Source organism: Lynx canadensis, chromosome A1 (assembly GCF_007474595.2).
Source record: "Lynx canadensis isolate LIC74 chromosome A1, mLynCan4.pri.v2, whole genome shotgun sequence".
NCBI lineage: Eukaryota > Metazoa > Chordata > Mammalia > Carnivora > Felidae > Lynx > Lynx canadensis.
Genome location: NC_044303.2, coordinates 117,186,571 through 117,209,049, shown reverse-complemented (window position 1 = coordinate 117,209,049; position 22,479 = coordinate 117,186,571). Strand labels below are relative to the sequence as shown.

Here is a 22,479-nt window from a genome sequence, read left to right as displayed (position 1 = left end):
TTTACTTAGGGATACTCTGTAGGAGACTTACCTGTCAGCAGTAGAAAGTAAATACTCAACAGTAGTTAATAAAGTAAGATATGTCGAGTTTCTGACATTAAAAAGTTGAACAAACTAGATCCAAGTTTAGTTGTGGAAAATAAACCTATTTTGTAGACCCAGGCCTTCCAGAGACATAATTATAAATATTTTACTCATCCATTCATTACTTTGTCGAGCAAATATTTATTGAGCATATAACTTGTGCTAGGAATAGTAGTGAGTATTAGCGATACAGTGGTAAGCAGACAGACATAGTTCCTGTCCTGAAAGATGGAGGCAGAAAAGTGACTACACATTTAAAAATAGAACATAATGAATACCATGATGGCAAAAGTTCATATGCTATTGTTAACGACATAGATAAGGGTCATCTGACCAGAATTTGGAAATACAGGAAACACTTTCCTGGGACAAAAATTGGGGGTTAAGTAAAATTTCCAGACAATTTCAAAAAACACTTGTACAAATCTGAGATGACAGAACTGTTTTGGAATAACTAAAATAGGATCAATATGGCTGAGCCATAGAGCAAGAGGAAAGAAATGAGAACTGAGACTGGAGAGATAAGCAAATATTTTGTAAGCCCTGCCAAGGCATTTGGACTCTACATCAGTGGAAATGCAATGTTTTAAAGGCTTTTAAATATAAAAGGAGATGATATTAACCTCAACTAGAAATGCAATAATAAGATTGTATTAAAAAGATGACAAGGGACGCCTGGATGGCTCAGTCGGTTAAGCATCCAACTTCGGCTCAGGTCATGATCCCATGGTTCCGGAGTTTGAGCCCAGTGCAGAGCCTGCTTTGGATCTTCTGTCTCCCTCTCTGTCTGCCCCCTCCCTCTCTCAAAAATAAGCATTTTAAAAAATGATAACTTTACAGGATGTGTGACAGATTTAAACATGGAGGAGGTCTGATAAGAAAAAGTGAAGTAAATGTACCTTTTTTCAGGTTTAGGGAATGGAGTGAATGTCGGTGCTATTAACTGATAGAAAAAAACAGGAAGAGGAGAAGAAAGGAACAGGTATAGAGTTGGAGGTAATGTTTAGGTTTGAGGAAGGAAAAATTTTAATTTAAAACATGTTGAGTTTGAATTATCCATAGAGCATCCCATATAAATAGTTCTATAAATGATCTTACATTATATAAATAAAGTTGAGAAGAGACGTTTGAGGGGCAGAAGCTAATTTGGGGTTAATTGGTATAAATAGTGATTGCAGCCCTTAAAGAATGTAAGCTGTACATTAGGAGTGTGCTTGATTTTGTGATTTCAGAGATGATGTAGCTCTGAGAGACTACTATCTCCAGAAAGTGACCATGATCTTAAGTGACTAAGACTAGACTAGAAGTGAATGTCACCAGAAACGAAGAAGGCTAGAAGAGAGGTCAGACTCCTGGACTTGAAATTGTGGCAAGGAATGGACAGAGGAAAACTGTAAGAAGTTATATTTGAGAAATCAAATGTCTTTACACCACCTCTCTCCTATGATCTTGTTTAATATTTTAGTTTATTTATTCTGAGAGAGAGAGAGAGTTCAAGCAGGAGAGGGGCAGAGAAAGAGTTAGAGATAGAACCCCAGGCAGGCTCCAGGACAGTGTGCGGAGTCCAGAGTCTAACTAGGGGCTTGAGGGTGGGTCTTGAATCCACAAGCCAGGATATCATGACCTGAGCTGAAATCAGTAGTCCCTCGGCCAACCGACTGAGCCACCCAGGTGCCCCCCCATCTTGTTTAATTTAAACCCAAACTGATCTCTCTCATTTGATTCTCTCATTTGATGACTCTTATGTGCAAAGACTGTTAAGGCAGGAAGATTTGCTAATCTCTTTCAGCATATTGAAGATATCTTACTTTTAAATTTTTTTTTCAACGTTTATTTATTTTTGGGACAGAGAGAGACAGAGCATGAACGGGCGAGGGGCAGAGAGAGAGGGAGACACAGAATCGGAAACAGGCTCCAGGCTCCGAGCCATCAGCCCAGAGCCTGACGCGGGGCTCGAACTCACGGACTGCGAGATCGTGACCTGGCTGAAGTCGGACGCTTAACCGACTGCGCCACCCAGGCGCCCCAAAGATATCTTACTTTTAGTTTTCAGTGCCACAGTTTAGAGATTGTCAACATGGAACATAGCTGTCTGCCTAACTGTCATGTATTTAAAGATTACATGTCTTTTCCCTATGCATTTTCATTTTTATATATTTTTTTAATTTATGCAATCTCTATATAATATATATTATATATATATAATATATAATATATATAAATTTTTTACGTGGGCTCCACACCCAACGTGGGGCTTGAATTCACAACCCTAAGAGTCATGTGCTCCACCAATGAACCAGCCAGACATCCCTACAATATTTTTCAAATATTGCTTCTGATCCTATCTTAAACCTTTTTAGTCTGTCCTATGTTTCTAACCATATCCTCCATATTTTTCATCTTCTGAACTCTCTGAGCTATATGCTAGATAAATTATGTTCTGACCTATCTTTCACTTCTCAAATTATTCATCTGGTAATACCTACTTTCCTAATAAACCTTTTATTCAGTTTTGATTGAATTTAAATTTTGGTTATATATTTCAGATCTAGGATTTCTATTTGGTTCTTTAATAATCTGTCACATTTCTTATTCCCTATACATCTTCAAGTATAACCTTTAAGTGTTCAGTATATTATTAGATTATGTCTGCTAATCAAAATGTTTGAGGTATACTTCTGTGTTCTGTTTTTTTTTCTGCTGGCTCTCACTCATGGTGTCATGTTTCCTTGTGTATGCAGTTATCTTTGTTCAAGTTAAGAATGGAAAACTTATTTATATGAATGTTTTTAGCCTTAGGATGAGCTTTCTTACATAGAAGGTCTGCTTTTGGTTCCATCAGGATCTGGAAGCACTACTTGTCAACAACCACTAACAAGTTCAGAGCTGAATTTCCACACAAGGACTTGCCCATTTCCAGTTTACTTTCATCTCAAAGGTATATCTCTTAGGGATCCATTTTTATTAATGCAGAGCTCTTCTATAAACTTCTCACTTTGTTATGCTTTGATTTCCTCCCTTATTATACAAACCATCAAAATAGGGGTTCACACTTTCCAGCATTCTATAGATTCCAGGGAAAAGGTAGTTTTTAGGTTCATTTATCTCCTTGGATTACCCTTAGACATTAATTGTGACCTGATAATATATTAGTGTCTTATTAGCTAATTTTTTTCAGTGGAAGCATTGGTCTACATAATCTATACCATCCTTATGAAAAATAAGTCTCAAGGATATTATTATGTCTCAAAGTTACAACTCTTAGCTTCCTAGAGTATGGGCAATTGACCTCAGGAAGATAGAGAAATAATATGCATTTTTTACCAACTTCAACTAATCAATACTAAATCAACTCTATAATGCTGCAATCAATTAAAACAATCTCTTGGAAGACACATTCTCTGTCATTGACATTGGTATATCTCCCACTTCTGTGTCCCTTATTCTGCTTTAAACACATCTTCTTTCCTGCATTTCTTCCTTATTTCTCTCCCTCCAATATGCTTATTTATATATTTATAAATATATAAGATATTATGTATTACATAGACACGTATGGCACTGTGCCATAAACTTCAGTATCTTTCTTCCTTTCAAAATATCTGGGGGGGGGGGGGTGCCTCGGTGGCTCAGTCAGTTAAGTGTCTGACTCTTGATTTTGGCACAGGTCATGATCTCATGGTTCATGAGATAAGCCCCACGTCAAGGCCTGCATTGGCAACTCAGAACCTGCTTGGGATTCTCTCTCTGCCCCTCCCTGACTCATGCTGCCTCTGTTTCTCTCAAAATAAATAAATAAAAATAAACTTTAAAGTATTTGGGATTTAGGGGTGACTGGGTGGCTCATTCGGTTAAGCGTCCAACTTCAGCTCAGGTCATGATCTCGCAGTTCGTGGGTTCGAGCCCTGCATCAGGCTCTGTGCTGACAACTCAGAGCCTGGAAGCCTGTTTCAGATTTTGTGTTTCCCTCTCTCTCTGCCCCTCTCCCGCTCACGCTCTGTCTCTCTCTCTCTCTCTCTCAAAAATAAAATAAACACTAAAAAAACTAATAAAATAAAAAATAAAATATCCTTCAGAAACCTTTTCCACATTTATCAGTTGTTTCACTGATGGATATGTAGGATTGACTCCTATTCTTGGTATTGATTCCCAAGATGAACATTCTTATATATATCATTTGTGAAGCCATGAAAGAAATTTTCTGGCTTGGGGCGCCTGGGTGGCGCAGTCGGTTAAGCGTCCGACTTCAGCCAGGTCACGATCTCGCAGTCCGTGAGTTCGAGCCCCGCGTCAGGCTCTGGGCTGATGGCTCGGAGCCTGGAGCCTGTTTCCGATTCTGTGTCTCCCTCTCTCTCTGCCCCTCCCCCGTTCATGCTCTGTCTCTCTCTGTCCCAAAAATAAAAATAAATGTTGAAAAAAAAATATTTAAAAAAAAAATTTTCTGGCTTATACCTCTTAAACTTATAACATTGTGTGTCAACTATACTTCAATTAAAAATGAAAGAATTTTCTGTCTTATTTACCCGAAGTAGAATTCCTGAATCAGAGGGTATATTCATTCTAAATTTCATTAAGTCCTATGAAAATCTCTCAAAGTGGGTTGTACATGTGATTTCCTGTTGTTCCACTTGATATTATGCAAATTTCTCATTTTTACGCATGCAATGGGTGTAAACTAGTGTCTTATTGTAGTATGTTTTTTCACCAACTAATGAGGTCAAGCATCATTTCAAGTTCTTTTCAGACTTAGGTTTCCCTTTTTAAAATTTCTTTTCCCTTTATCCTTTAAAAAATCTTATTGTCTCTTGACTTTTTGATTTTTGCTTATCTGCAACAATTATTTGAATAATCTGAATATTAACCCTTCTCAGGTAAACTGCTGGAAGTAGCTTCTACCTGTCTTTTATCTTGCCTATGCTGTCCTCTAGTTCTGAGATAGAAATATTTGTCAACTTTCATCTTTATTTTGTACTTTTAAAGCCTTGTTTAAGAAATTCAAACTAATAGTATGGTCATAAATATATTTTTACCTAGATTTATTACATTTTCTCAATTAAAATACTTTAAATTCACCTCTTAGATCCATGTAAAGTTTATTCTTATATGGCATGAGATCAGGATTTTCTTTATATAGTGACCCAATTTTCCCAATAACATTTTCTAAGTAATAGGACTTGCTCCTACCTCCTAGTGATTTTAACACCTCCCCTACTACAACCAAGTTCTCTTAATCAAACTCAACATGGCCAAAAATAAATAATCCAGTTAAGAATTAGCAGAAGACATGAACAGACATTTCTCCAAATAAGACATACAAATAGCTAAGACACATGAAAAGATGGTCAACATGACTCATCATCTGGGAAATACAAGTCAAAACTGCAATGAGATACTACGTCCCATCTGTCAGAATGGCTAAAATTAACAACTCAGGAAACAATAAAAGTTGGCAAGGATGGAGAGAAAAGGGAACCCTCTTACAATGTTGGTGGGAACATGACCTGGTACAGCTACTCTAGAAAATAGTGCGAGGGTTCCTCAGAAAATTAAAGATAGAACTACCCTATAACTCAGCAATTGCACTGATAGGTATTTATCCAAAGGATACAAAACTACTGATCCAAAGGAGCACATACACCCCAATGTTTATAGCAGCACTATGAACAATAGCCAAATTATGGAAAGAGCCCAAATGTCCATTGACTTATGAATGGATAAAGAAGATGTGCAATATTACACAACTATCAAAAGAATAAAATCTTGCCATTTGCAAAGATGTGGATGGAGCTAGAGTGTATTATGCTAAGCAAAATAAGTCACAGAAAGAAAAATACTATGATTTCACTCACATGTGGAATTTAAGAAAAACTGATGAACATAGGGGAAGGGAAGGAAAAATAAAATAAGATAAAAACAGAGAGGGAGGCAAACCATAAAAGACTCTTAAATATAGAGAACAAACTGATGAAGGTTGCTGGAGGGGAGGTGGATGAGAATAAGGGCTAAATGGGCAATGGGCATTAAGGAGGCCACTTGTTGGGATGAGTAGTGGGTAACAACATGTAAGTGATGAATCACTAAATTCTACTCCTGAAACCAATACTACAGTATATGTTAACTAACTTGAATTTAAATAAAAAATCTTGGAATTAAAAAAAAGAGACCAAGTTCTCATATAAAAGGATCTGACCCTGGATTCTATTCTCTTCTACTCTATCTGGTAGTCTACAAATTTGTTCCCACATTATTCAAATAGGTTATTCTGTTCTTATCTATTCTTATTAGTGTGTAAGAAGCATAAGATTTACTTCTTATGAGTCTGAGGGATTAAGAGGGCCCAAACATTGTTTTTCAAGATTTTACTGTTTAAATATCTATTTATATGAAATTCTCACAACTAGTAAATACCTATTGCAACACAAAATAAGTAAAAATTTAATGAAGGAAAGAAAAAAATTCCTAAGGAAATTGGTATTTGTTTCACCCATTTCACAATGTCAAATTCCATTTTATTAGACCATCTAGTCTATAATATCTAATTTTAAGAGAGAAATTACAAAAATGTAAGGTACACTAGCTCTATATCCACATTGCATTATAGCTATGAAAATCTCTACCTATAATCTTCCATTAAACTGTCTACTCTATGTTAGAGACATAATCTGTAATACCATGAGATATCTATAAACCATAAATACAGACGCATTCCTGCTTTGTGGATATCTGAGAGAGACCACAAAGTATGTAAGATTTTTTATATTTACTCTTACAAATCAATAGAAAAGCGAACCTCATTCATTTCTTTAACAGTTTGAATTTTCATTTCAATTTCTTAAGAAGTTTCTCTGTACTCTTCTGAAGGAGAGTTATTATCATACCCAGGATGATACCATGACCTACATTCTAGTTAAATCATAAACTATAAAAAAGCAAACATGGTATTTAAGAAAACAAAACAGTGACATCAAGGCCCATAGCATTATAAGGCTCCTTCCCCACAACAGCTTAACAAGAACAACAAAGGAAACTTACTTAAGAAATCAATAATTTTCAATGTGGTCACTTTTATTTTGTCATAAAGTGAATTCTTGAAAAACACTACAAAAAGCAAGCAAATAAGGTATCCTAGGTACTGAATATGGAGGAGTATCATTTTTTAAACTTTATGATGAAACTTTGCAAAGTGAATAGTGCAATAAAATCCAATATGCTTCCACCCCAATCCAACAGCACTTTTTATTTTTTCTTTATGATTTAATGTAATGTCTAGTAGTCAATCACATATATAGGAGCATTCACTCTTAATACATCAGTTTGTACCTCCAAATAATTAGTAACATTATCTTGCAAAATCACACCATTATCAAAACAAAAAATTACTAATAACTCTGTTAATATAATATTTATGACCAAATAAGTGTAAAAAAACAGAAAACACAGATTATATTTCCATTTCTTTATGACCACTAATAAAGATTTTCAAAGCAACTATAAGGAGAGCGCAAGAAGTGATAGTGCATGCAACTATAGTACAGCCTAATATTCATTATAGACTGGCAAAAAGTATCCACAGATTGTCAAGAATAACAAAAGATTCAAAGTTTAAAGTAATTTTATTGAATGTTGAATCCAAAGCTATTCCTAAAGTTCTCATTTCCCCCTATATTCCTACCAGTGTCAGGGACTGGAAGGCTGGGGATAATTGGCTTCAGAAATTTAAACTCATTGGTCCCCGAGTCTCCCGTCAGACACACCTCATACTGGTAGCTCTGCGACAAGGTCCCTGTGCCGCTGACGTCCACCAAGTGGCCCGGAAAGTGGCCCTCGGGCCCCGAGCAGCGACCCGCAGACGCCGCCCGGCTCCGCCTGCACAGCCGCACCGCCACGAACACCAGCACCGAGAACAGGAAGAGCGACGACACGGACGCCAAGGCGACGACCAAGTAGACGGTGAGCGGGTCGGCCCGCACCTCGGCCGCCGCCACCTCCGGGAGCGGCAGGTAGGGCTGCGAGAAGCCGTCCACCAGCAGCACGTGCAGCGTGACGCTGGCCGAGCGCGGCGGCTCGCCATTGTCCCTGACCAGCACCACCAGCCTGTGCTTGACGGCGTCGCGCTCGCTCAGCAGCCGGGCCGTGCGCACCTCGCCGTTGTGCGCCCACACGCCGAACAGCCCGGGCTCCGTGGCCTTGAGCAGCTGGTACGACAGCCAGGCGTTCTGGCCCGAGTCGCCGTCCACCGCCACCACCTTGGTCACCAGGTAGCCCGCCTCGGCCGCCCTGGGCACCAGCTCGGTGCAGGGCGCAGAGCCGTTCTGCGGCGGGTACAGCACGAAGGGCGCGTTGTCGTTGTCGTCCAGCACCAGCACGCGCACCCGCGCCTGGCTGCTGAGCGCGGGCGAGCCGCGGTCGGCCGCGCGCACGCCGAACTCGAACGCCTGCAGCGCCTCGTAATCCAGGGACCTGAGCGCGAACAGCTGCCCGTTGTCCGCGTTGATGGACACCAGGGAGGCCAGGGGCAGCTGCGGGTCCGCGGGCGGCAGCAGCGAGTAGGTGACCTGGGCGTTGGCGCCCGAGTCCCTGTCCGTGGCGCTCACGCTGCCGATGTGCAGGGCGGGGCTGTTGTTCTCGCGGACGCGCAGGGTGTAGGTGGTTTGGCTGAAGGCGGGGGCGTTGTCGTTGACGTCGGAGACCGTCACGGTTATGTTGTGCTGCGTTTTCAGCCTGGGGGTCCCCAAGTCGGTGACGGTGATGGTGATGTTGTACTCAGATCTTGTCTCTCTGTCCAGTGCTGTTTCCGAAACTAGAGTGAAAAAGTTCTTGAAGGTTGGTTTCAGAAAAAAAGGGAGCTCGTCTTGAATAGAGCAAACCATCCTCCCATTGTCCCCAGCGTCTTGGTCTCGGACGCTGAAAAGAGCAACCAGAGTCTCTGAGGCGTTCTCTGGAACTGTCTTTGTAAATGATGAGATGGTCACTTCTGGTGGATTATCATTTATATCTACTACTTTAACCAGAAGACTGCATTCTGCTGAAAGACCCCCACCATCTGTTGCCTGAATATTTATAGTGTAGAACTGTATTACTTCAAAATCCAGGCATGATCTCAAGTGAACCTCCCCAGATATTGGATTGATTTCAAATGTTTTACGAATATCTTCTGATGCATGCAAAAATGTGTATGATATTTTCCCATAATTTCCTGAATCCATATCCTTAGCAGAAATGGTGATAATCCAGGAGCCAGCAGGTGTGTCCTCCAGGACATGTACTTCATAGAGCCTCTGAGCAAACTCAGGGGCATTGTCATTGATGTCCAAGACCTTGATGAGAACCAAAGTTGTTCCAGTCCTGGGTGGAGATCCACCATCCAGTGCTATGAGTGTTAATGTGAGCTCAGGCTCCTCCTCATGATCTAATGCTCTGTCCAGGACCAGTTCTGGGTATATCTTTCCATCACCACTGTCTCGAATTTTAATGTAGAAATGAGAATTAGGGCTAAGTGTGTAGTTTTGGAGACTGTTGGTTCCTACATCCAAATCTTGGGCACTCTCCATTAGGAATGTGGTTCCACTACTGGTACTTTCTGATATTTTAATAAGTATTTCCTTGTCCAGAAACATAGGGGAGTGATCATTTATGTCTTTGACATGCAGCTCACCCCGAAAAAACTCTAAAGGATTTTCCAATACCATCTGAAAGTGTAGCACACACGGCTCGGTGAAGCCACAGAGCTCTTCTCGGTCCACTTTCTCATTTAGGAGCAAATCCCCGGTCAGTAAATCAAGTTGTAAGTGCTTTTCATTATCATCAGACACTACCCGGGCCTCCCGTGAGGACAGCTCCTCCACCCCAAGCCCTAGATCCCTTGCAAGATTTGCCACAAAAGAACCAACTTGTGTTTCCTCTGCCACTGAATATCGCACCGATTCAGGACCCGCCTGAGATAATCCCAGCAAAACAAAGAGAATCAGGACTTGCCTTTTCTGCAGAGCGAGCACCCCTTTGATCTCCATGGCTCCTTCCAGCAACCTCTTTTGTAGAAAAATTTAAGTTCAGCCCTAATTTTGGAAGCTGAAGCTGAATTTTAAAAAATAAGATCCCCCCCCCCCAGAGAGTATATAGTCCTCCAGCAGCTTTAGTAGATGAAGCTCCTTTACTCCCTCTCTTCTCAGTGGCTTGGATGTTCTCTGTTCCCTGAATAATGGAGCCCACAGTGTTGTCCATGCACTGATTTCATCTTATCCTACAGCGCCACCATGTGTTTCCATGAATTTTTTAAAAATTTTTGTTTTCTTTCAACAAATTAATTCATGAATACCTCTGGAGTATTTTAAAGCAAATCCCAGACATCATATATCTTTACCTCTAAATACTTCACCAAGTATCTCTAATAGATAAAGGCTTTAAAATATAAATATGATACCACTATTAAAACCAGCAAATTTAGCAATAATTCCTTGATATACTTTATACTCAGTCTGTGTTTGGTATTCCTCATTTTTCTCCAAAATGTTTTTTACTGTTGGTTTGTTTGAATCACGATCCAAATAAAGTCTATACAGGGCATTTAATTAGTGCTGTTTTGAATGCTGACAAGAAGACTCTATTAAAATGTCTTGAACTGAAGGGAGGTTGGGAAGAAAGATGTCCTGAATTGAAGAAATAATATTTTATTTAGGCCATTTCTTGAGAATTTCAAATATATTATCTCCTTTACTCTTGTAAATACTTTTGAATTCAGTTAACTATAGTTAGTAATGTCATTACCTTTTTCTCACATATTTTAAAAATATACATGTGGGGGCACCTGGGTGACTCAGTCAGTTAAGCCTCCAGCTCTTGATTTCAGCTCAGGTCATGATCTCACCGTTTGCAGGATCCAGCCTCCACATCGGGCTCTGCACTGACAGTGTAGAGCCTTCTCACGATTCTTCCTCTCCCTCTCTCTCTGCCCCTCCCCTGCCTGTGCTCTGTTTCTCTTTCTCAAAATAAATAAATAAACATTTAAAAAAATTTAATTTACATGTAAGAATGTGGAATAAATAAAATAGATTTAGTCCTTGTCTTTATGGAGTTCACTGGCTGAAAATTTGGCAGACACATTATTAAAATATTTCACAATGTATTCATAGGTAAAGAGTAATAGAGAAATACCTAGAAGGGCCATCTTGTACCTAGGAGGCAGCATAGCATATGAACATGGATTCTGGAACCAAAATATTTACATTTGAATCCTACTTCTACCATTCAATATCTTCAGTCTTAGACAAGTAATGTACCTCTGTTTCCTTACCCGTAAAATAGGGGTGATAATGGTATTTACCTCCTAGGATTATTATAGTAGGAATCAAATGAATTAATATTTACAAAATTGCTAGTAAGTGCTAGTTAAGTACCTACTAAAAAATAAAGTCTAGCCCAGATTTTTGAACATCAGTGAAAGCTTTCCTAAGGTAGTAAACTATAAGTTGTGATCTGAAGGAGCTAGCCAGGAGAAGGAGTGTTTCCGGCAGACCTTTTGAAGAACAGAAAGAAGTTAAATATGCCCTGAACTTTAAACCATAGAAGGGGATAATTTAAAAATGAGACTGGGGGGAGCACTGGGTATTGTATGTAAGCGATGAATCATGGGAATCTACCCCCCAACCCCCGCAAACCAAGAGCACACTGTATACACTGTTTGTTAGCTTGATAATAAATTATATTTAAAATATAAAGGAAACTGATACTAAATGTTTTTGTTCCCCCAAATTCACATGTTTAAACCTAATCCCCAGTATGATGTTATTTGGAGAGGTAAGGCCATTGGGAGGTGATTTGGTCATTAGGTTGGAGCTCTCATGGGTGGGATTAGTGACCTTATAAAAGAGATCCTAGAGAGCTCCCTTGTGAGGACACAGCAAGAAGAGAACCACTAGGAAGTTGACTCACCAGACATAGAATCTGCTTACACCCTGACCTTGGACTTCCCAGCCTCCATAACTGTGAGAAATAAATGTTTGTTGTTTAAAAAAAAAAGGGAGGGGCGCCTGGGTGGCGCAGTCGGTTAAGCGTCCGACATCAGCCAGGTCACGATCTCGCGGTCCGTGAGTTCGAGCCCCGCGTCGGGCTCTGGGCTGATGGCTCAGAGCCTGGAGCCTGTTTCCGATTCTGTGTCTCCCTCTCTCTCTGCCCCTCCCCCGTTCATGCTCTGTCTCTCTCTGTCCCAAAAATAAATAAACGTTGAAAAAAAAAAAAGTAATGCTGGTGTGGATGGAGAGAAGAGGGATGCTTAGAAAGATACTTAGGATCTGGTCACTGATAGGTTGCATGTGGAGAAAAAAAAGGAAAGAATCAAGGATGATTAACACACTTCTGGACTTGGCAACTGGATGGTTAGTTGTGTCGTTCCCTAAGACAGAGAACACTGAAGAACAAAAAAGACTGAAGTGGAAAAAGCTGAAGTCAATTTTGTACATGCTGATACTAACATGAATGCCTTTGGGAGATATGTGTAAGTGTTCGCACATGCATGTCCCTATGTGGAGCTGTATGTAATTATATATAGAATATAAACTGGGGTAGATATGGACTTTGGGTTTCACCAGCATGTATATGGTGATTGAAACCATGAGAATTCTAAGATAATCAAGCAAAAGTATGTCAGGTAACAACAGAAGAGGCAAAAGTCTGAAAAAAACACCTTCATTAGAGGAGAGGGGAAATAAAGTATCTTTTAAAAGACAAAGACAGCTCAGAGTTGAGAATCATGAAACCAAAAGCAAATAGCATTTCAAGGATATGAGGAAGATCAATGGTAGCAAATTCTTCAGTAAACTCAAGAAAAATGAATGTTGAAATGATTCCTTGGATTAAGAAGATGGTCATTGTGGAGGATTCTAATAGATGTCTGCCAAAACCTGTTCCCTTTATAGAACAGGCAACCTGTTCCCCGTACCCAGGCACATTGGCTATTCATAGTTGCCAGTCCCAGTCTCCCTTGTAGTTAGGCATGGCCAATTGAATTAAGTTCTCACTAACATTGTGAATAGAATTTTTGTTTGCCACTCCTAGGTCTAGAATAGAAGACATCTGGATGTGTTTCCTCCCTCCCAGGCAACTAGAACCTAGATGTGGCAGTGACTCAGCTACAGTCATGCAGATTATGACATTGCAGTAGGAAATGTAGGAGCAATTACTTGGAACAAAGGACTGTAATGAGCAAAGCTGCCTCATATACCTAGTCATTTACACTTGAACTGTTGTTTTTTTTTTTTTAATACATTTTTTTTTCAACGTTTATTTATTTTTGGGACAGAGAGAGACAGAGCATGAACGGGGGAGGGGCAGAGAGAAAGGGAGACACAGAATCGGAAACAGGCTCCAGGCTCTGAGCCATCAGCCCAGAGCCTGACGCGGGGCTCGAACTCACAGACCGCGAGATCGTGACCTGGCTGAAGTCGGACGCTTAACCGACTGCGCCACCCAGGCGCCCCTACACTTGAACTGTTTTAAGGAGATACACACTTTTACAAGCCACTATGTAATTGTACTGCTTTGTTCAGCAATATAACCTTATCTAACTTGTACAGAAATCTTCAATCACTTTTACAGTAGCGGTTTAGAATGGTCACAATGAAAATCAGATTGCACTTGGTTGAAAAGAGAGACGGATAAGGAAGTAAAGATGACAATCCTTTCAAATTTAGCTCCAAAGAAAAAAAATTGATAGTCTCTGGAGGAGTCTTGAGACTCAGTAGGGTTTTTTTTTAAACCTAGGGAAATTTGAACTTATTTAAAATGCTGATTTGTAGTATTCAGTAGAGAGGGAGAAAAGAGAAGACTTAATCAAAGTGAAGCCCTTAGAAGGTGGTTAAAGATAGAATCCAGAAAACAAATGAAGGGACTGGACTTGGGTAGAAGGTCATTACAAGTACCGATGCTATCCAGTGTGTAGGTTTGGGGCCAGAAATTTAAGAGAATTCCTATCTGATAGATTCTATTTTCTTGGTAAGGTATTAAGCAAGTTATCTGCTGAAAGGGGTGGGTAAGTAAGTAGTAGAGTGAGAAATTTAAAGTAAGATAACTAGGTTTGAAGTAGTTGTTATGCAGAATAGAAGAGAAAACTGATTAGGAAAATATAAAATGATTTCTTGGTCTTGAAAGCCCAATTAAGTTTAGATGTGATAAAATTAGTGTGATAGTAGTGATAATTCTCTAACTTTCCACTTAGTGCAGCATCCCTGACGTGACAGAAGAGGAAGGAGACAATTATATTCATCTGGAGTGGATTTTCATCAGGTGGTTTTTGTGAAGGAAAATTGAACAAGGGAATAGAGAATATGGGCATGAGGATGATTAGAAGTGGTAGACCAGGGAATCAGCTGAACAGGAGAGAAATTAGAACATGAAGGGAGTTGATATATAGTAAAAGCATCATGGAATAAAGATTCTAATAAGGTAAAGACAAGATGTGACAGGAATAGCAGAATGAGAGGGTTAAAGACATAGTGGATTATATTCTCAGAGAGATATCTGAAATTTTTATTTCATATAAAGAACCAATTTGGGGTGGTGGAAAAGTACAGCACATGGCCAGGGCATAAGGATTGAGCCAGAGGAGAGGTGAATATCTAGGGATTGAAAAGCCATGTTGTTAGATTAACCAGTGGACCTGGGAGTGGTAGCAGGACTTGAGGTAGAAAGGAGATGAGCAGAACAAAGTGTTTGTAAGCTAAAATGTCTTTATGTCCTTTCTCATAGTGAATCCCAACGTAAATTTTTACTTGATTTTTATTGGTAACGATTTTCAGGGAAATCATCTCTGGGAGGCTGGGCCATCTCTCACATCTCTGTTTTGTAAGTGACCTTTTCCCCAGTGGACAATGTATAGTCCTTTGATATAAAATTGGCTGATGCAGTTTGAATTCTATGCATTGGCTTAAATGTAACTATAAATGAGTTATTTGATGCATAAGAACAAAATTTGTTTTTAGTTATACCTTTGAAGAGAATTGGTTGGTTGCTTTTATCTGGGCATCTGAGCTCCTGAAGGCCTGGCCACTCTCCATTAGAGTCAGGAAACACATAGTTCTTTTTATAAATACACAAGTCCCAAGACCTCCTGTTCAGATTTCTGGAAAAACTTGAAGAAAACCCAGTCTTTTTTTCTGCTCTTGGAACACATTAGATTTTCTGCCTGAGCTATTTGAAATTTTTTAATTTACATTTATTTATTTATTATTTTTTTTTTTAAATTTTTTTTTTTCAACGTTTATTTATTTTCGGGACAGAGAGAGACAGAGCATGAACGGGGGAGGGGCAGAGAGAGAGGGAGACACAGAATCGGAAACAGGCTCCAGGCTCCGAGCTATCAGCCCAGAGCCAGATGCGGGGCTCGAACCCACAGACCGCGAGATCGTGACCTGGCTGAAGTCGGACGCCCAACCGACTGCGCCACTCAGGCGCCCCTACATTTATTTATTTTTGAGAGAAAGAATGAGACAGAGCATGAGCAGAGGAGGGGCAGAGAGAGGAGACACAGAATCTGAAGCAGGCTTCAGGCTCTGAACAAGCATTCGGCACAGAGTCTGATGTGGGGCTCAAACCCATGAACTGTGAGATCATGACCTGAGCCTAAGTCAGACACTTAACCGACTGAGCCACCCAAGTGACCTGTGCCTGAGCTATTTGAACTGCACTTTCCCCCTCCCATATTATAGATGACAGAAGGCCCATCTAACTTGGGACACAGGCTGCTAGAACCACTCTCACCACTGCTATTAATAGCATTATTGACATATCACTTACATACCAGAGAGTTTTCCCATTTAAAGTGTACAGTGCAATGGTTTTTAGTATATTTCCAGAGTTGTGCAATTATCACCACAGTCTAATCTCAGAACACCATGCCCTAAAAAGAAACCTGTTACCCTTTAGCCATTCTCCATCCTATACCCTCCCTCCAGCTGTAGGCAACCACTAATCTGCTTTCTGTCCCTATAGATTTGCCTGTTCATAACATATCATACGAATGAGATCATACAATATAGAATATTTTTAAAGTTTATTTATTTATGAGAGAAGGCACAATTTGGGGAGAGGAAGAGAGAGAAGGAGAGAGAATCCCAAGCAGGTTCCATGTTGTCAGCACAGAGCCCAATGTGGGGCTCAAAAACAATGAGATCACGACTTGAGCTAAAGTCAGACACTTAACCAACTGAGCCACCCAAGTACCCCAAGAGAGGAGGTAATCTTAATACTTTACTTTATAATTTTTTTTATGAATCTTTGTTCTCTATGTAAAGCAGCTTTCATTTAGGGGAGGAAAGAACTTGCTCCTAGTTCCACTTCTAAAAATAGGAAATTAGAATTTAATTAGCCTGCAGAAGAAACTTCTGTTCCCTCCATTTGTCTTGAATTCAAAGCATTATGAATCAGTTCATGCAGTTCAGAAGAACTGGTAGTGAAATTGTAGCTTTCAGAAAGTGTGAACATTATTTTGGATATGCTAGAGCAAGAGATTCTGCTTCCCGACATTAACTAATACCTAGCCCTGCTAATTGATAAGATAAAGTTTTTAAATTTATTAAAGAGGCAGTTTCTGGCACTGATTCTAGAGGTACTAGAGGTAACAGAACAATCATTTTCCTCACCCTCACCCATTTCATCCTTTCTGTGCCTACTCTCTCTCTCACACACACACTTCCTTTCCTCAATAGCCTCACTCATTTTGTTTCTCTACACTTTCCTTCCACAATGTATAGACTTTGGGCTTATTGATGAGATTCACTGGCAAACTCTTGCCCCAACAATGAAAGCTTTCTCTTCTGTAATGTAGTCACATTACTAAAGCCAAGAGTGGTTTGTTGGTACCTGTGCTGCATTAGACAAAACTTTCTCTTACAATGTGTTCGAAAAAAAAAATGTTTTGAATTAGAATCTTAAAGGATTATTTTTGATATTTCCAATGCTCTCCAAATACTTACATATATCTCTGAGAAAAGTGGTTTTCACACTTTGGATTACAGTCCATTATTAGTAGGGTCATGAAATCACTTTAGTGGATCATAACCATGCTTGAAAATTAATGAGAATGGAATAATATGGGCAATTTCAGACTTCATAAAAAATCTAATAATTATTTACAAAACATTTCTTTCTATTATGTTTGTATATTACATAATATATACAACATAACTTTTCTGTTGGCTGTCATTTTACGTTTAGAAATTAGTACCCAGGAGCACTGGCTGGCTCAGTCGGTAAAGTGTGCAACTCTTCATCTTGAGTCATGAGTTCAAGCCCCACGTTAGGTGTAGAGAGGACTTAAAAATGAATTAAAAAAAAAGAAATTGGTGCCCAGTGTGTGTGTGTGTGTGATTCTGGGAGGATACAGAAAGAAAGCAAAAATTATAAATATTAGCACACAGTCCACTTTATGCTATACAAATAATTATTCAGATGGATTCAAGTGGATTGTATCATAGCTTTGCAATATCAACAAGAAATCTGGAAAATTATAACTTCATATTCCAAGACTCTCTGGGTAGCCACAATATTGATATGCTTTCACAATCACTCTCCAGGATGCAAGAAGAAGAGATGCTAAAAATTTGGCTCTGGCCCTTTCTAACAAGGTGATTACACTTACAATTCTATTAAGGACATGATTTTTCAGATGTATTTTAAGCAGCAATAAACATTTTTAAATGTTAATATAAATGCAGTGAATTTAAGGAAACAAAAATTACATTTCTGAATAGTAACCATTACTACACCGCAAGAAAAAAAATGCAAGAAAGGATGAAGAAATACTTGCACACTTGAAATACTCTGAAAATGGTCTGCTTTATTTTACCATAAGCATAACTGTGGGTGAAAGTTCAAAATTCAACTGGAGAGAGGGTCATGGACAAAAAGTGATTTGGTTATAACCTAAGGACGCAAACTCATTACACATTAAGACGCCTTGGATTACAAAATAAATTACCATCTCATTACAATCACAAAGATAAACATTCTCTTAAAAGTAAAAATGGGTAGAATTTGTGACAGCATAAATGTACACTGAATACAATTTAAAATACACACAAACTTGGGGCGCCTGGGTGGCGCAGTCGGTTAAGCGTCCGACTTCAGCCAGGTCACGATCTCGCGGTCCGGAGTTCGAGCCCCGCGTCAGGCTCTGGGCTGATGGCTCAGAGCCTGGAGCCTGTTTCCGATTCTGTGTCTCCCTCTCTCTCTGCCCCTCCCCCGTTCATGCTCTGTCTCTCTCTGTCCCAAAAATAAATAAACGTTGAAATAAAATACACACAAACTAGGGGAAATAGCACTGATTTGGAAGGGGCAACAAAAAGTGTCATATGTGGAATATAAAAGCTACTTATGTCACTATATATTGAACCCAAAGCTATTGCGGAAGGTAGGATTTTCTTCCGTTTCTTTCCCAGAGCACTGGGGTGGGAGGTTCGGGATAATCGGCTTCAAGAACTTGAATTCATTGGTTCCAGATCCTCCCCGCAGACACACCTCATACTGGTAGCTCTGCGACAGCGTCCCCGCGCCGCTGACGTCCACCAGGTGGCCCGGAAAGTGGCCCTCGGGCCCCGAGCAGCGACCCGCAGACGCCGCCCGGCTCCGCCTGCACAGCCGCACCGCCACGAACACCAGCACCGAGAACAGGAAGAGCGACGACACGGACGCCAAGGCGACGACCAAGTAGACGGTGAGCGGGTCGGCCCGCGCCTCGGCCGCCGCCACCTCCGGGAGCGGCAGGTAGGGCTGCGAGAAGCCGTCCACCAGCAGCACGTGCAGCGTGACGCTGGCCGAGCGCGGCGGCTCGCCATTGTCCCTGACCAGCACCACCAGCCTGTGCTTGACGGCGTCGCGCTCGCTCAGCAGCCGGGCCGTGCGCACCTCGCCGTTGTGCGCCCACACGCCGAACAGCCCGGGCTCCGTGGCCTTGAGCAGCTGGTACGACAGCCAGGCGTTCTGGCCCGAGTCGCCGTCCACCGCCACCACCTTGGTCACCAGGTAGCCCGCCTCGGCCGCCCTGGGCACCAGCTCGGTGCAGGGCGCAGAGCCGTTCTGCGGCGGGTACAGCACGAAGGGCGCGTTGTCGTTGTCGTCCAGCACCAGCACGCGCACCCGCGCCTGGCTGCTGAGCGCGGGCGAGCCGCGGTCGGCCGCGCGCACGCCGAACTCGAACGCCTGCAGCGCCTCGTAATCCAGGGACCTGAGCGCGAACAGCTGCCCGTTGTCCGCGTTGATGGACACCAGGGAGGCCAGGGGCAGCTGCGGGTCCGCGGGCGGCAGCAGCGAGTAGGTGACCTGGGCGTTGGCGCCCGAGTCCCTGTCCGTGGCGCTCACGCTGCCGATGTGCAGGGCGGGGCTGTTGTTCTCGCGGACGCGCAGGGTGTAGGTGGTTTGGCTGAAGGCGGGGGCGTTGTCGTTGACGTCGGAGACCGTCACGGTTATGTTGTGCTGCGTTTTCAGCCTGGGGGTCCCCAAGTCGGTGACGGTGATGGTGATGTTGTACTCGGCCTGGCACTCTCTATCCAGCATTTTCTCCGTTTCCAAAGTGTAATAATTCTCAACTGAAGATTTTAGCATGAAAGGGAGGTCTTCTGGGATAGAACAAATCATCCTCCCATTGTCCCCAGAGTCTCTGTCTCGGATGCTAAAAACCATAACCACAGTCTCAGGCGAATTTTCTGGGATTGGACTGGTAATTGACGATATGGCTATTTCAGGAGCATTGTCATTCACATCCATCACCTGAATTCTGACTGTTGATTTTCCAAAGAGACCTCCCCCGTCTGTAGCTTGAATGATTACTGAATATGATTCAATTGTTTCAAAATCCATGGATGCTGTTAAACTGACTTCTCCAGACTTTTGATTAATTTCAAATGTCTTGCGAATATCTTCTGAGGCATGGGAGAAAGAATATGATATTTCTCCATTTTTTCCTGAGTCTAAATCCCAAGCTGAGACGGTGACAATGAGTGAGCCTAATATGCTATTCTCTGGAATCTTCACCTCATAAAATGGTTGCTCAAACTCGGGGGAGTTGTCATTAATGTCCACAACCACCACCCGGACAGTTGCAGTCCCAGATCTAGGTGGAGACCCACCATCCAGAGCAGTAAGGATGAAACTGAGCTCCGACTGCTCTTCATAATCCAGTGCCTTGTCCAGAACCAACTCTGGGTATTTCCTATTGTCCGGATTGACTCGCATTTTAATGTGGAAATTAGAGTTGGGGCTTATCATGTAGTTCTTCAGAGCATTGATTCCTACATCTAAATCCTTCGCACTTTCTAGTAAGAACACAGCACCAACAGGACTATTCTCTGGGATTTCTAGGAGCATTTCTTTTTCTAAGAATATGGGAGAGTGGTCATTTATGTCCGTGACCTGGAGCTCAATGCGTAAAAACTGCAAAGGGTTTTTCATTAATACCTGGAAATGCAGCACACAAGGCTCAGTGGAGCCACAGAGCTCCTCCCGGTCTAGCGATTCGCTTAAGAGCAAATCCCCGGTGTTTTTGTCCAGCTGCAAACGGTTTTTGTTATCATTAGAGACCACCTGAGCCCCCCTTGAGAACAGCTCACCCACTTCTACTCCCAGGTCCTTTGCCAAGTTGCCTACAAAGCTCCCACTCTGCATTTCCTCTGCCACAGAAAAGCGCCCAGACTCGGAACCCGCCTGAGATATTCCTAGCAAAACAAAGAGAAGCAGGACTTGCCTTATCTGCAGAGTGTCTGCTCTTCCGTTCTCCATAGCTCCTTTCCTGAAAGCTTCCTGCAGAATCGCTTCAGCTACCCTTCGCAGTTCTGGGAAATGTGCCTCTGATAATGTCCGTCGAATCTTCGGAGGCCTAAGGATTTTAACCCCGTTGAATAGCTTGTAGTTCGCCCTTTGAAGGTGTGTTCTTTTTGTCTTCCCAACGCTCTGTGCGCACTGGGTAACAGGGTCCAGAACATCATCCAATTCAGTTTCTTTTCCCCCGGCGCGATGTTATCCTGCAGCGCCACCATGCGTCTCCACAGGTTTTCAGTTAGATGAAAGCTACCTAAATTCCACTAATACAAATGTCCCTTTAGAAACAAATGTTGTTTTACTCATTGTGTGTAGTGATTAAAAATATATTCTATCTTCCATAAGAATTGTTTTATACTCTTTACAGTTTCTGATGTTGTTAGTATTGTTTTAAAAACAAGATGTGATTCCTGGCCCCCAGAAGTTTGTAGTATTTCTGAGAGGACTGAAAACCTGAAAGAAGATTGCATCATTACTTGGCCTTCTTTCGGTTGTAATGCAAAGGGAAAGTATACATGAGTCACTTTGAGAGTCTTCTCAGAGGATATGAAATTGGATAAACTGTAAGATGGAACACAAATAGTTATTATAGTACAAGAAGGCATCTCTGTAGATTTCCTTAACAGCAGTGAACTGTGAACTGGGAGAAAATGAAGTAAAATATTGGGGTGGAACGCATTATGTAAAGTCATAATTTAGTTCCAGCTTCTCATAATTTACCAAAGTATTTAATAAGTACACAAACATGCTAGTTTTGTTTAAAGCAGGCTTACTCCTAAAGCCACCTTCCCTTAGGTTCACAAGATTTATTCCACCTACAACTATGGTCACCTGCTTTCATTTTCCGCCCCACAAAAGATTCCCATTCCCAGTCATAGAGCAAAACTTAGTTTTACTCTGATTAGACTAATTAAGATCGTATACCTGCTATTGAAGCAATCATTATTTCATGAGGCAGAGAATTATAACGTGGAGATTTTAGTCTCAGAATCTGAAGACCCATCTTTGGCCTTGCTTTAACTGTCTGGGACCACCTCGGAAGCTTTGGGTGGTCTGAGTCCTAGCCAAAGTGAAAGGTTGCTACATAAGGAAGGAAATTGTTTGGAATAGATGCTATAAATTCAATGATCTCAAAAATGCTCTCAAAAATGGATTAAGGAGGGATCTAAAAAATTTGCATCTAAAAATGTTAAGTTCAAATTACATTTAAAAAATGTAAGATTGGGGCGCCTGGGTGGCACAGTCGGTTAAGCATCCGACTTCAGCCAGGTCACGATCTCGCGGTCTGTGAGTTCAAGCCCCGTGTCAGGCTCTGGGCGGATGGCTCGGAGCCTGGAGCCTGTTTCCGATTCTGTGTCTCCCTCTCTCTCTGCCCCTCCCCCGTTCATGCTCTGTCTCTCTCTGTCCCAAAAATAAATAAAAACGTTGAAAAAAAATTTAAAAAAAATGTAAGATAGATACGTTATTGAAAAATTGACCACTACAAGGGTAGAAATAGAAAAGTAGGTGGGTTGACTACTCTTAGTTATTCTCCCTCCTTTAAAAATACTCACTAAGGGGTTCCTGGGTGGCTCAGTCAGTTGAGCATCCTAT

General features: G+C 41.3%; 2 protein-coding genes across 2 annotated transcripts; both read right to left on the bottom strand.

The window, feature by feature from the left end:
- Window positions 1-7,678: 7,678 nt before the first annotated feature.
- On the bottom strand, window positions 7,679-10,289 carry LOC115516913 (protocadherin beta-14). Its single transcript, XM_030320108.1, has one exon. The coding sequence runs from the start codon at window positions 10,092-10,094 to the stop codon at window positions 7,698-7,700; it is 2,397 nt and encodes a 798-aa protein (XP_030175968.1). The 5' UTR covers window positions 10,095-10,289; the 3' UTR covers window positions 7,679-7,697.
- Window positions 10,290-18,336: 8,047 nt separating this feature from the next.
- On the bottom strand, window positions 18,337-21,977 carry LOC115516929 (protocadherin beta-11). Its single transcript, XM_030320130.1, has one exon. The coding sequence runs from the start codon at window positions 20,845-20,847 to the stop codon at window positions 18,454-18,456; it is 2,394 nt and encodes a 797-aa protein (XP_030175990.1). The 5' UTR covers window positions 20,848-21,977; the 3' UTR covers window positions 18,337-18,453.
- Window positions 21,978-22,479: the final 502 nt, after the last annotated feature.